Source organism: Cyprinodon tularosa, unplaced genomic scaffold, assembly GCF_016077235.1.
Source record: "Cyprinodon tularosa strain WSP-4 unplaced genomic scaffold, ASM1607723v1 ctg56, whole genome shotgun sequence".
Lineage (NCBI taxonomy): Eukaryota > Metazoa > Chordata > Actinopteri > Cyprinodontiformes > Cyprinodontidae > Cyprinodon > Cyprinodon tularosa.
In genome coordinates, this window is record NW_024039296.1 from 1,497,553 (window position 1) to 1,513,126 (window position 15,574).

The 15,574-nt window shown below is 36.4% G+C and overlaps 1 protein-coding gene across 1 annotated transcript in view; it reads left to right on the forward strand.

The window, feature by feature from the left end:
• The window catches only part of LOC119796836 (neural-cadherin-like), a 181,977-nt gene extending 169,498 nt beyond the window's left edge, over positions 1 to 12,479 (forward strand). The window contains exons 33-34 of the mRNA XM_038305585.1: positions 8,887 to 9,041; positions 11,421 to 12,479. Of these exons, the coding sequence (XP_038161513.1) occupies positions 8,887 to 9,041; positions 11,421 to 11,987 (722 nt within the window). The 3' untranslated portion in view covers positions 11,988 to 12,479. The remainder of the gene's footprint in view (positions 1 to 8,886; positions 9,042 to 11,420) is intronic.
• The last annotated feature ends 3,095 nt before the right edge of the window (positions 12,480 to 15,574 follow it).

Genomic DNA, 15,574 nt, shown 5'->3' on the forward strand with positions numbered 1-15,574 from the left:
GGTTAGGTGTTTGGGTGCCTTTACCAAAAAAAAATGTCTCTTTGAAGACTCATCAGATGATCTAAAGCTGCACTCTGACACATAAGAGGTCATGAGTTCAGAGCCGCAAACGGGAGTTAGAATTACTTTGTAGTTCAGCAGCAGAATCTTGAAATCAATAATTATAAGATGAGGTTTATGTGCTCTCCTTTTTGTGCTTGCTGTGATGTGAGAAGCAGTGTTGTATCACTGATGCCTGAGAATGTAATAGTGTCGAAAGACGGGTAAAGCACTGCAGGTAACCATGTTGAAAGCATGGCTATATAAAAAAGTAAACAATCACGTTGATTTAAATGAAACTGTAAATGTTTCATTGTAGTTTATACTTCGAAATTAAAAATGTTTTCATTGTTTTGTAGAATTGTGTAGAATACATTTTTTTTTTATGGACGCCCAAATCTGGATTTAAGAGCGCATATGTAGCGTTTGATGTTTCACTGAAATCAGTGTTTGGCCTTTCTTCGTGAGCCAGCCTTAAAATAAGATATCTCCTCAGTATAACACATACACTATATTGCCAAAAGTATTTGCTCACCTGCCTTGACTCACATATGAGCTTAAGTGACATCCCGTTCCTAATCCATAGGGTTCAATATGACGTCGGTCCACCCTTTGCAGCTAGAACAGCTTCAACTCTTCTGGGAAGGCTGTCCACAAGGTTTAGGAGTGTGTTTATGGGAATTTTTGACCATTCTTCCAGAAGCGCATTTGTGAGGTCGCACACTGATGTTGGACGAGAAGGCCTGGCTCTCAGTCTCCGCTCTAATTCATCCCAAAGGTGTTCTATCGGGTTGAGGTCAGGACTCTGTGCAGGCCAGTCAAGTTCATCCACACCAGACTCTGTCATCCATGTCTTTATGGACCTTGCTTTGTGCACTGGTGCACAGTCATGTTGGAAGAGGAAGGGGCCAGCTCCAAACTGTTCCCACAAAGTTGGGAGCATGGAATTGTCCAAAATGTCTTGGTATGCTGAAGCATTCAGAGTTCCTTTCACTGGAACTAAGGGGCCAAGCCCAGCTCCTGAAAAACAACCTCACACCATAATCCCCCCTCCACCAAACTTTACACTTGGCACAATGCAGTCAGACAAGTACCGTTCTCCTGGCAACCGCCAAACCCAGACCCGTCCATCAGATTGCCAGATGGAGAAGCGCGATTCGTCACTCCAGAGAACGCGTCTCCACTGCTCTAGAGTCCAGTGGCGGCGTGCTTTACACCACCGCATCCGACGCTTTGCATTGCACTTGGTGATGTATGGCTTGGATGCAGCTGCTCGACCATGGAAACCCATTCCATGAAGCTCTCTGCGCACTGTTCTTGAGCTAATCTGAAGGCCACATGAAGTTTGGAGGTCTGTAGTGATTGACTCTGCAGAAAGTTGGCGACCTCTTCGCACTATGCGCGTCAGCATCCGCTGACCCCGCTCCGTCAGTTTACGTGGCCTACCACTTCGTGGCTGAGTTGCTGTCGTTCCCAAACACTTCCATTTTCTTATAATACAGCTGACAGTTGACTGTGGAATATTTAGGAGCGAGGAAATTTCACGACTGGATTTGTTGCACAGGTGGCATCCTATCACAGTTCCACGCTGGAATTCACTGAGCTCCTGAGAGCGACCCATTCTTTCACAAATGTTTGTAAAAACAGTCTGCATGCCTAGGTGCTTGAATTTATACACCTGTGGCCATGGAAGTGATTGGAACACCTGATTCCAATAATTTGGATGGGTGAGCAAATACTTTTGGCAATATAGTGTATTTAGATAATCATTCTTTGCTCAACAAAGACATCTGGGATTACATTTTTTTTTCTTAGTTTTACAGCAATAAATTTCCAGTCCTAACAGGAGGTTCCGCCTGACAGCCTTAATATACTTCTCCAACAGAAGGCTAACTGGGTTAAGAAAGCTGCTATGATGTCTTGACAATGGATCATCTATTATTGGCAGACAGTGCTGTGACAAATCATCCTTTCCATTTCACAGTTATTCTGTGTTTTGACAAAAAGAGTGTGCTTAAAAACAAAAAAACTGTTTTCAAATATTTTTTTCTTTAAGTGAGAAAAAAAAGCTTTTCAACACAATCTGGTCCTAAAGAAAGACCATTTGAAAACACAAGCTATAACTATTTTTACAGAATTTGTTTTTGTGGTTTGAAATATTTTGTGAGAAAACATAGCAAAAAAGTCAGAAACAAAAAAAATAAATAAATAAATTGTAAATGATTTGATAGATTTTCACTTCCCTGCATACATACTATATAAATGAGCTTCTCTACACAGCTGTGAATATCTGAGCAGTGTGATAAGTACTTTACATTAGCCCGGAAGCTGCAGCAGCCAGAACGGTTTATCTGCATTGCCTAATATATAGTTTGCAGTTAGACCTCATGATAGATATTACATGCCTGACAGTGTACATCCCTAAGCTGTGGTAAGATGGAATATTTTTTTTCCACCTAAATGTTATTTTAGCTCCTTTTATTCAAGTTTTCTATTTGACATTTAGTATTTTAAATTAAACTTTCCTTTTAATCCTTTGATTTTATTGACTTTCTATATATTTACAGCACTTTGAAATGTTTATCTAGAGTTTACTATAAATTGTTTGTTATTATTTTTGATAATTATTTTAATATAATTAAATGTAATGTAATTATTACTTCTAACTTCATGGCTTAGAACTTCATCTTTATTTAATGGCTTCTTAAACTGCCAGAAACAACACGCAATTTTAATTTTAATGGGGGCGAACCTGTTTGCAGATCTTATCACTTACCCTCACAATCTTTGTAGATCACCAGCAATACGCCCACTTATTTCACATGCAGTGATTTGGGCTGGTTTGAGGCTTGCCCACACAATAATTTTGATTCTTTAGAGATCAAGCCCTGCAAATCTGAAAAATGGATAAACAACATATAGAGTGAAAGTGACCTGAAAAAAAATTTAGTTAAAATGTTTAACTGGCAACATAAATAGGATCAGATAACTGATTATTAAAATTATATTTCGGCTCTTAACTTGAACTGATGACACTTGCCCTCTTGGTATAAACGATGAATAAAACTGCATGGTTGATGGTTTCATAAGCTGTGTTAAGATCTAATAGGATCAAGATTCAATATCTACCCACATCTGCTGCCAGAGGGTTTTTTTTTTCACTTTTAAATAAGTATGCAAAGATATTCCTTCTTCACATGTTTCAAACAAAAGGTGGAAGATGCTATATTTTAAAGGTCAAGTTAAAGGATAAATTAATTGTGTTGGGACCACACCACAGGAAGCTATTTTAGTACATGCAAAGATAGTCAAAAAGCTTATGTTTTTGCACTGACTTTCCTCTGAAATACTTTGTTCTGTTTATGAGTCTTTGTGTCATATGAAACGCCTCAGCAATTCAATATACTATCCCTGCCTATAACTGTCTCAACATTCCCTCCAGGGCCATGTGGCCAGTATTAGGTCATCCATTATACTGACACCTTCCAGGGAAACATATAGTTGTCTGCAATCCTGATAATTAATTCAAAGCTGATGAGGTGTGGCCTCATTCATGGAAATTCATGAGCTGATTGGAATGCCGACTTAAAAGCAACAAAAACACTCAAGTAGTTTTTCCATGGTTGCAGATCAGGCATTTATATTCACTATATAAACATTTCACCTCACTGGATTCATCAGCCACTCTGTAATGTAATTGAGACCAGGATGAAGACCGGTTGGTGAGTGTAACTGAATTCTTCACAGGTAAGGAAAACCAATAAAACAAATTACATTTTTCCTTTCAGCTGGAAGCAAACAGAGCATTTAGTTGTGCATGAGAATAAAATTAGCCCATTTCTTTAATTTGCTGAACAGATATTTTTACAGCATCAACAATACTTTTTTTAAGTACCACTACTATCACTACTATAAATGCACTCTCACTAGATCAACCAAAAGCTGTCGGCTGGTTGCTAGGTTAAAGGTGTGTGGGCCTCTTACTCCACCTCAATGTACATTAACATACGTTAAAGCAAACATCCATTATTAAGTTTAACATGTAGCATCAGGCAGAGTGTGAGCTTGGTGCAGGTTATTGACTGAAAAAGATTGTCTGAACACTCCTCATTAGTCAAGTATCAACTCATATGGCTTTTTTTGTTTGTTTTTTGTTTTTTTTCTGAATAGAATAATTCGCTCTTTAGCTAAGCTCTGTTTTAAAACCGATGTGTGAAGTGCCACCTTTTATTCATTTCTGAAAGATGTATAAATAAATCATTTCCCAAATCTTCCTCATTTCTCACCTCTATCATTTCCGTCTTCATCAGTTTTTCTTCCTTCCCCTTTTACTCTCTTCTCCACTGATGTTTCATCTGTTTTTTTTCCTCATTGCTCTCAGACTGGAGGTGCAGCGAAATGATTACGTTTCAAGGCTTTTGCTTTGTTACATTCTTTTTTTTCCGGCACTCATTTATAATGCACAGCTCAGTCCAGGATAACATCATAATGCCCTGTTCATAGTAGTGGTTAGAGGGCAGAGAAGCAGCAGTGTTATGGATTGACGAATGACTGCGATGTTTGTGCTCAGACCTGTGGGATATTGATCTCACTGGAGTGTAGCTGCTCTTTCACGCACACTCAACTCTGTTTTATAGTCCCTACAGGTAGCCTACAGGGCAACCAAAGTGTGTTTATTAACAACTAATTTTGTATACTTTTGAGGGGTTATAGTTTAGCCACATTCTGGGGTCCATCACACTTCTCTGTCTTCATCACACTGTAGTTATGTGTTTAATGCTAGTCATGTTATACTAGAGGCAGTGGGCCTGTAGGCTGCACCTATGAGGCCAAGTAATCCAGGAAGTGTGGATGAGAGCTGCTGTTGAACTGACACCTTATCAAGATTCTGGTGTTTTCTTCAAGGCTGCTCAGGCGTTAACAGTCAAGGAGCCAGGTCAGCTGATCAATACCGCTCTCTCCTCCGCCTCATACAGACGACGGTCAGCCAGGGATTTGTAAAGAAATTCTTGAAATCAGTTTTTTTTTTCTGTCTGAAATGAAAGTAGTATAGAAATAAAATGGACAACCAGTTTCACTTCTTTGAGTCAAATCTAATTAGTTCAATTTGGTTTATTTATATTGCATTGATTCAAAATAGATTACATCTAAAAGAACTTTACAAATATCTGATTCAATTTATAAACAGACATATATATATATATATATATATATATATATATATATATATATATATATATATATATATATATATATATATATATATATATATATATATATATATATATATATATATATAAAACAACTGTTTTCTCACCCCTCGTGGGGTGGTATGTGTCCTCCTCAAGCTCAGGTCCTCTACCAGAGGCCTGGGAGTTTGAGGGTTCTGCGCAGTATATATATATATATATATATATATATATATATATATATATATTCAGATCAATGCCATCATATAGATCCAGATTCTAATTCAGTAACTACACTGAGTCATGGCACCTGCAGCAACCGAGGCATCCATGTTCCCCATGATGACCCAATTAATTAGTATTTAAAATTTCATTCAAAGAATAAATTATATAGCCTCTCACCGGGAGACAAAACATGCTTATTGAAACAAATATCAATCTATTCTTAACCTGGCAGATATTCCACTTGATCTTGTGACTGACAAAATAGGCTGCTGTTCAACAACAACATCTACCTAGTAAACTAAAAAAACAACAACAATGAAGTGAGTACATGATGTTTGCAGCATTGCTGGAGTCTTCACCAAATCTTTAGTAAAGTTGTGCCAGAAACTTTTTGATCTCTATGATTAGTGGTGCATTGTGCAATTTTACATTTTCATTTGTTTATCTGTTTTGTTTTTGCTTTTGTTTCGTTTTTTCTCTATACATGCCTTACTATTGTAGCGTGTGAAATGAACTTTCGTCTATATGCTGCAGATTACTCAGTATTCTTCATTAGTTATTGATCGATTGACTGATTAACTTTATTGATCTCACTGTGGAGAAATTTAATTGTTACATCAGCTCAAATAGTCAAAGGAGAAGAATGCACCAAAGGAAGAAAAAGGTGCATGGATATATACATTAAATATAGTGTGTCCACATATGACAGCTTTTTCTTTTTTATTTCTTTTTTTTAATCATAGGATCATTATACAGGGTTAATGCACAGGGTATTTACATGGGTATTTATATAGCTGGATATTTATATTCATAGTTAGTTCATGAGAAACTGATTCAGGTTGAATTCTATGGGCTTTAGAGGACTTGGCTACTTTATGGAGACAACAATGCAGTGATAAAACTGGAGTGATAGTTTTGGAAGATGAATCATAAAAGACCAACCACAAGTGCAACTCAAATTCTATCACAGATTCCACACAAGACTAAGAAACCAAAATTAATGTTGACTGGGACAAAAAGGGAGAAATTAGACTCTGGATCTGAAACAGTAAATATTGTAGTAAATATTGAGGAATGGCTCGTTTTTCATTTAAAATGATGCTCCGGTCAGATTACAAGATTTTTTTTTTTGCCACAATAATTTTCCACAGCTAAACAAAGGACCTGTTCAATTGCAGCAGCAGACTTATGCACTCTTTTACTTCTCCCTATTTGTGTGCTGAACACTGGTGTCGTTTCACTTTGTTGCCAAAGGGGGCAAATATCGTCAAAAACTGACAATAAGTGAACCAAATGTATCCAGATACTAAATCTATAGCTATGACTTATTTGTTTCAGTTCACTTCATTATGTCAAGAGGTGTTTGCAATTCATAAAACTTTATCCTAAAAGATTGACGAAAGGCTTCCATCCTTCCACAAATTCTTTGCTGAATGTTTCTGAAGAAAACATTTATTCAATGTACAGTATTCAAACTTGATGATGCAAATTTGCAAGGTCAAGTTTAGTGGATATACAATACAAATTGAAGATTTGTTCACACATAAATACATGAATGGGCAAGTTCTGTAACATCTTTTTCCCCATTGCCATCAGAGTTCAGCCGTTAGTTCAGCAGTCTGCCAATAGACTGCTGAAATAACTGAAAAAACTCTAAATCAAGTCATAAATCGAGACTCTGCATCATACTGATAACATCATACCAAATAGAACTCAACTCCAATGTTTTCTACTGCATTTTTGCACCATATATTTATTTATTTTTGCACTGCTCTGAACTTCCACATCAATGCTTTTTGCACCATGTTTCTCCAACACTGTTTACCTTTAATCAATGCTGCATTTTATGAATGGAAATGTTCTTTTTCACTGCTAAGTTGCTTATTCAATGTCGGAAAGTTGTATAAACTAAATTTCGTTTTATATACACTCTGTGAATACAAAATCACAATAAAGTTTTTCTAAGTCTTAATATATATTTTAAGTCTATGAATGCATTGGGACCACGTGAATATTTAATGCTGTCTAAGCTGAAGATTTGAGCTTTTTTATGAATTAAATCTTATGAAGCTATCATGTCAAATAAGTCTACTACTACAACTGAAAAAAAAACGGGACTTACAGTATTAAAACTGTGGGTGAGCGTGCATGCAGCTTCAAATTACGTAACAACTGTAGGAATTGCAGCACACAGCCCATTCAAGACAATGTAGAGATACATGTTTTGGCTCAATGCTTTATCACCCATTAGAATTAAAAACAATGGACATGCATATGTATTATGTATTCTTTCACAAATCATGTCCCTAGGTTCAAAAATAGTTTTAAAAGTAGACAGGAACGAACAAAGAGAAACAAACAAAAAAAAATTCTTTATCAAAGAACAATAATCCCTTTTTTAGTGAAAAAATGTGTTGGAATTTTTTTCTGTTTTTGTGACCGCTGAAGTCATCACTTGTATTATTCTTCTTCAAAGCAATTACTTTAAAAAAAAAATCCTGGTCTAATGCTATTATCTTTTCTTAAGATTTTCAATTAACCAAGTTCTTAGCTCACACCAAGTGACATACTTTAGTGAAATGGATCCCATTCTGTGAACAAGATACAAGCCAAAACTAGAAGAGACCATAGAGGGACTGGAACACATAAGCAGGGAGACATTTAATAAGTGAGAACGAGCAGAGTAAGCAGTAATGGACATTCCAGCAGCGACAAGAAGACAGATACAGGGACAACAGAGAAAATATCTAAAGTAGTAAAAACAGATAGGGAAAAGAAGGAAAAAATGAGCATGAAGGATGGCAGACAGGATGGAAATATTGGTTGAGATTAATGGGTTTTAAAGGTCAGTCCAGCATGTTGTATAATTCAACACACAATAGATGTGATTGATGTGTGTGCTTCAGGACCTTTTCCTGCTCAGCTTCCGCAGTATTCCTCTCCACGTTTAGCAGAGCCACTGAGGCTCTGAGTTTAAGCTGGGAGGAGTACAAATTTGTTTAATAGGTTTCTGAGGAGCTGAGGTCTTTGATAAGACAGGAAACAGAGAGGCAACATCAAAGAGAATAGGTGCAAAGGTGGTGCCTCTATTTCCACGTTTGTTCCATTAGTGCTTCTTAGCTGTATGCCCAGTGACCAGCAGGCCTCTCTGAATGAATCAGCATTATAGCTTTCCAGTTTGTTTTTTTTTTCATTATATGTTATTTATTTTAAATAATTGGGGCTGTTTGGAGTGTTTTTGATGAAAAACGGATTTAATCTCTTGGGAATTTCATGGGAGTGGGTTTTATTAACCAGAGTTTTAAAATTTGTATCACAACTTTGTGTTCTCATTCCATTTGCACCCAAAGAAAGTCTTTTTCTGCTCAGATTCTCATTTTAATTATGTGACAGAGCTCCATGCTGTGCTAATACACTCTCTGGCACCTCACAGTGTTGATGCTGGGGCTGTTTCTTTACTCCTGCTGGAGGAGACACAAAGGCCTGAAGGAGGGTGTTTACCACGTGTCTGCACACCACGGCGAGTGGGAGGACATCCGAGAAAATGTGCTCAACTACGACGAGGAAGGTGGCGGGGAACAGGACCAGGTAGATGCATACCCAATCTGAATTGTAAACACAGAAACAACACTTAATTATATTTTTCTATATTTTAAAGTAACTTGATTACATAATCGTACCCTTTAGACTTGTACACATTTTGTCACAATACAATTACAAATTCATTGTGTTTTATTGGACCTTTCCTCTAATTTCACAGGCCAATCTTTTAGTGTTAGACCCCATTAGTTTACACATTACTATCATCATTAAGGTCCTATACATTTTCTGTGCTATATTAAGGCCTTCAAAGCCAACTATATATACAATTAAGGATAAAATATTGTGAGAGAAGTGCCACTAATTTTATCATCTCCTTAATGTACCTGCCAAATGGCAACATTCCGCCTCTGGAAATAAGGCTCTTCTTTACGAAAGCTAAACAAAGTCTTAGACGTCTTGTGGACAAAAACAGATTTTTAGGGCTTAGAATTACCTATAAAAAGCAGTTCCTGTCACTGTGAAGATTAGGTGTAAAAAAAAGTCCCTTTATCTCAACATTTAGCAACTATGACCATGCTCTATCTAGTATCAAAACTCACTGATCAGAAGAAAAGCTATGTGTAGTTTACTGGGCTGGCATGGCGGGTTAAGATTGGTACTTCCTGGATGAGTCTGGTGCTTAAAACAGTAATGGCTGATTGTTTTTCCAGAACACAGAGAGCAGATTTTTATGAGATTTACTAAGATATCTATGGATTAAGCTAAACATCACTTTGGGCATGATTTTCATTAAGGAAGGTCATAACTACTAAGTTAAAAGCTCCAAAAAAGTTGTTTTTGCCTCAATAATCATACACTTTAGTGTTGTTCTCATACGACTGCAGAATCAGTCAGAATCAACCAAACAGTTGAATCTGATCTAAACAGAGTTACAGTAATGCCTACATAAATTGTTGCATTCTGCAAAAATAAGTTCTTATGAGCTTCTTTCAACAAAGATTCTGCTTCCCGCTCTTCCATAGGCTTGATACAGTATTTGAAGTTAAAAATATACCAGTTTTTTTACAGGAAATATTCTTCCAACTGAGTTGGATATGGTCGTAGCTCATCCAGAGTTACTATTAACCTCTTGACTGTTGCCTTATTAATGGCTCCTTTACTCATCTTGAAACCTTAGGTGGATAGCACTGTTTTAATAGGTTGGTGGTAGTTCCATTCAGTTTCTGTTTTCTCAAGATGGATTAAACATTAAGCATTAAAAACATGTTTGATTACCACAACCAGCTTTTAATTTTTCAGCAAGTATATCTCTTACCTTCCTCCTTTGATTAGTTTGTTTCTTGATCTCACATTTTCTTTTTATGCTCTTGTACTGAAATTTCAAAAACAGCAGGCTCTTTTTTTATGCTGTCTGAAAATTGTTTAAACCAAGCATTTTCATTCTGATTGATCGCCATAGTCCTACTGTGTTCATCTAATTTTGTTTTTTTTACTCTCAATCAAACCTTTAATTATACTAGTATTTCAAAAAATATCCTTGATATTATTGTTATTATTATTATTATTATTATTATTAATAAACACACAAACAGACACTGTCAAAGTGGGTTCCAAAAACCTGGTTGCAAAAAACAATCAATTCATCAACAAAGTCATTGTTCCATTTGTTAACAGCAGGGCTCATTATAACTAATTGCTTCTTTAAGGGTAACAGAGTAAAGGGGAAAAATAAAAATGCATTAGACTCTTTTAAGATTTGTACGCTTGGAATAATTTTGAGATTATGTTTCTATTACATTCCAGTAGACAATTCAGTGCTACCCCCTGTTGGTCTACTAAATGATTCCCATTTAATTACATTGAAACTTGTGGTTGTAATTTGAAAATGTAGAATAGTATAATGACAACTCCTCCAAAGCATCATAAATGTCATCACAGTATATTTTATGACTATGAACACAAATCATTTCACAATATATAAAAGAAACATTACCATTTGATATAGAAATGTGTTATTCTGAAGAATGATACACAAATATCAATCCCCTGGAGATCATGGGATGTTAGTCTATTAGGGTGAAATTAAGCAAAATGGCACCAATAGCTGTTAATGTTGGTGTTTTAATAGGCTTGGTAAGAGAAGAACACCCTCCCCTCACAGAGATAATTAATTACTTGGCTGATCAAAGGAGCTGTTGTTGCCAATTTCCCTTCCTATGTTGTGGATTCCCATCTTACTCTAAGTAACAGGCTCATTTATTCTCAGAATCATCAGATGAGCCACATTGGTTAAATTGTCACGCACAATGACAAAATTTCACTGGTCATTATGGCTTAGCAGTGTTGCTCTTATTGTCTACATAAAAAAAAAAAAAGATTGCATCTTTTATTGTCTGTTGTCCTTTTCTTTTATTCGTCTCTCAGAATGCTTTTAACATGGTGGAGCTGCAGCGCTCCCTCCAGCCCAGCCCTGCACAGTCCCTACGCTACAGCTATCCGCATAACTCCAGCTCCTACCCCCAGACGAAGCTTCCTCAAGACAACAACAAAAAGGGGATGGCAAATGGGAATGGCAGTGCAGCTATTGCACTGCGTCTGGCCATCCCTCCCTCAGAGGCTGAAACCTTGTCCTCACCTCTGACCTTCCGCCGCTCACAAAGAGCCTTCTCCTTCTCCAGCCAAGACTTGGCTCGCTACCTTTGTGAGGTTATCAGAGACATGGAGCATGCAGAGGACCCTGGAAGCTTGACCACACCACGCCGTCCCTCTGGAAAGGAGCACAGCCTGGCCTCTGTGCGCTCCCTAAGCTCTCTCAGTGCATCCCAGGGTTCGGAAGTCAGGCTTCACGCCGCCCAGATAACCCGGATGGACACATTTAGAGCCCTTCGTGCCGTGATGTGTGATCTAAGAGGAGACTCCAAGATTCCAGAATGCCAGAGAGACAAACTTAAGGAGAGCAGGGGGCAGTTGAAGTGTGAGAAGAACGGGTGAAGTTATGCTCTAAGAGACGGGACTGTAAGTTGCCAAAAAAACCCAGCAACATTAATCAGAAATCAATGGTGGAAATCTAAAGGGAGGTCATTAAATGTGAAATACTTTGACTCGAAAGGCTGCGCTGAGTCTGTGTGAAATCTCTAATAAATGTAATGTATTGAAGAAACTTTGAAGATATATGTTCTTTGATATAACAGATGTTTACCAATGAATGATCAGATGTGATGTATTGTTTATTTGGAATTGCACTGTACAGTATTTAATTTACAGAAAACACTTTTTGCAGGCGCCCTGTGTCAAAACAACCCATGTCATAAAGCTCACAGAAGAAATGGTTCCAAGCAGTGGGCCAAATGAGTTTTCTCTGAGAAAACTGGATTCTTTTTGCTGTTAATGACTCATGAAATCATTTATGTGACAAAATGAGAATTGTTTCATTTGTATTATCTTTTTCCTTTAATAAATGAGTATCTTTGATAATATTTCAAACTCCGTCTTGTTCAAACAGATGTTCATATTCATCGTGCTCACATTTTTTTCTTTTTTGAACTTCAAGCAGACTTTCATCTTCAAACCTAAAGCAGCTAAACCAGATTCACACTGGATGTCTTATCACTTCCACATAAATAAAATAACACCTTTCATGTGTTTTTAATGTTCATAGGATGACAACATTCATAAAGTCAAACAGTTGTTCTTGTCAAATCAGCTGTGTTACCAGCAAGTAGAGACACAGATATGAACAAGGTCAATTGAGGGATTAATTATTCATGTTGAGAGCCAGTAGCCATCTGACCTAAGTGGCTGAGACTCTTCAATATAAACTCAAAATGTTGGGTTCCCAGCAGGCAGCCCTACATCATATTTAATTGGGCAACATTACTGGAATTAAGCAAGTGTGACACTGGAGCAAGTCTCTGGAGAAGCACACTGAGCTGCTGCCTGGAGCTGATGGAACTGATGTCTCCTTTCCGTATGTCTGCACACCTACCTAATGCATCACGCTTTTATATATATAAGAGACCAAGAAGAGGATTTCAACACCCTGTGGGTCTTCAAAGAGCATTGTGTTTTATCCATTTATATTCATGAGTCTAGGTGTTTTACTCACGTGAGAAATAAATCCTCTCGAAGTGAATAAAAGATCATCTCCAACCTTAATGGTACAGAACATCTCCTTGTATGTGGTTGAGTTTGATCTGGTCAGATACCTTGAAGATAATCTGTTTCATAAACCCATAGTGCCACCTTTTGGCAATGGCCAGATGGAGCCTGTTTTAGACAGTAGTTCATTTCAAATTCAGGGTTTATCCTCACACTAGAGGGAATTCTCACAGCAGGATCTGAGGATCCTGGCAAGGATCTGTGATTATCTCAGTTATCATGAATTACGATGTAGGTCAAACATTATTACATTTATTAAAATTAGTCCAAGGACTCTATGCATGATAAGTATCTCATTTAAATTTTAAATCACTTTTCACCTACTTAAAGTGAAAAACTGACATTGAATTGACTCAACCAACATTGAAAACAAAATTAAGTATATTAAAATTAATTCAGACCATCTTCAAGTTCAGGAATATGAAGATTTCAAAGTGTTTATGATTTAAAAGTCCAGAATAGTTCATAATTCAGTGTGATTGAGTTGTAGTATATTTAAGACCAACAAAATCCATGTATGGTGCCTGTTCCACTTCTCTCAATATGAAGAGCTAATATTTTTATGACATTCATCATAGCAACATGTGTTGTTCAGTACTTTCCTGCCAGGGTGTGTGATTTATGTGTCAGCCAGAAGAGGGCAGTATAAGTCAGTATGAAGCAGATATGCAGGGTAGGCTGGCACAAACCTCAAACTTATACTGTATCCTCAAGGGCCAGTATCCTGCAACTTTTAGATGTATCCCTTGTTCTACACACCTGAATCAAATGTAAAAACTACCTCACTAGCAGCAATAAAGCTCTGCTCATGAGCTCATACTGTTGTCAGGTGTGTTGAAGCAGTAAAGTTAAAGAGGGAAAGAAATACCATATTGTATTGTATTGTATACCATTGCATTACAGTCAACAGTCTACCAAGATGAACCCTAATATGAAACCACGTTAAAGCAGCCTCGAGACATTTAAGTGAATTTGTAGTAAAATAAACTTGAGTAAAAAATATCCCTTATCATTGATTTATTGGGAATGTGCATTGAATATGGAAATGTATGATTAATAGATAATTGTCACAGCAAAAGACTACAGAAAGACTACAGAAACCTATCCAGCTAGGCAGTTTCAGCTGACCTGTTCAGCTATTTGTGTTACTTTACTTGCTATAATATTCTTTGTGTTTAATGCTGCTTTTATGGCTTTTGTCTGTGCCAATTTTCAGCCATTTGGGTCATAGCAACCATTAATTAATTAATTAATTTGCAGACAACCAAACTTTCACTGTTTTTGACAAAGGCTTGTGGATAAGTGTCAAAACATTTTCAGAAAAAACTTAGCAAGGTTCTGGTTTCTTCTGATTTAAGCCTGTTTTGTGGTTTTACTGTTTTTCTTGCGAGAACACTCAATAAATGGTGCTGAAAACAACCTTGCCTTACTTTGAGCCGGTTGGTAGATTTATTATCCCTTTGTTACATGCTTATGTATCTTATTTTTGATAACTTAAAAAAATTGTATATTACCAACAAATAATAAAATGAGTAGAGTGGTTAGTCAACTGGCCCCAAAAAACATATAATCAAAGCAACCTGCACAAAACATGTGGTTAGTTTTTTCCTTATTATTAAAATAATATTTTCTTTATTTAAGTCTCAAGTGAGTAGAACATGTTTGCTGTAATGGTAGCATGGGGTTTGTGTGTGCATTTCTCATTATTCCTGTCCATGTCTCTAAGCTAAGTGATGGTACTTAAATTTATTTAGAAACATTATAAATCTTTTACTTTCCTTCCATATCAACATGCAACGCTACTCTTGATAAAATCTGGAAAATTTTAAGGTGTAATTCAAAAGGTTTATTTTGCAATATATAATTAAGCACAAGTGATTTATGTGAATGGCACATTTAGATGTTATTTACTGCAATTATTTATATTTACCAACATATTTCTGATGACTGAAAGTAATATAAAGTTTGATTTGATGACAATTTTGATTATACACTAAAAAAAAATCACTTTATCATCCCGCCTGAACTGTATGAGTCAGGACACAGGAGCAAAGAGAGTGAGAGTCTAAAGCAAGGACCAAAATGTGGCATGGTCTAAAAATAGCAGCAATATTCACAAAAAATCCATCTAAAGATGTTTCAAACCTGATTTTTTTGAGGAGAAATTATTTTAAATTATGATGGGGTGTGATTCAAAAACTATATAGTTAAAATAAGAAAATTAAATGAAAAAAACTAATCTAGAGATGAAGAGTATAGTTTTCAGAAAATCTTAATGAAATAATAATTTCTACAAATGTTTACTAGATGTGATTTTGAGATTAATATTTTCAGCCAGAATTCTACCCAAACGATCTCTTGTCGAAACGTTTTGAATGCTGAAAATAAAGATAAAGCAAAATTAGCAATATTATATGTTA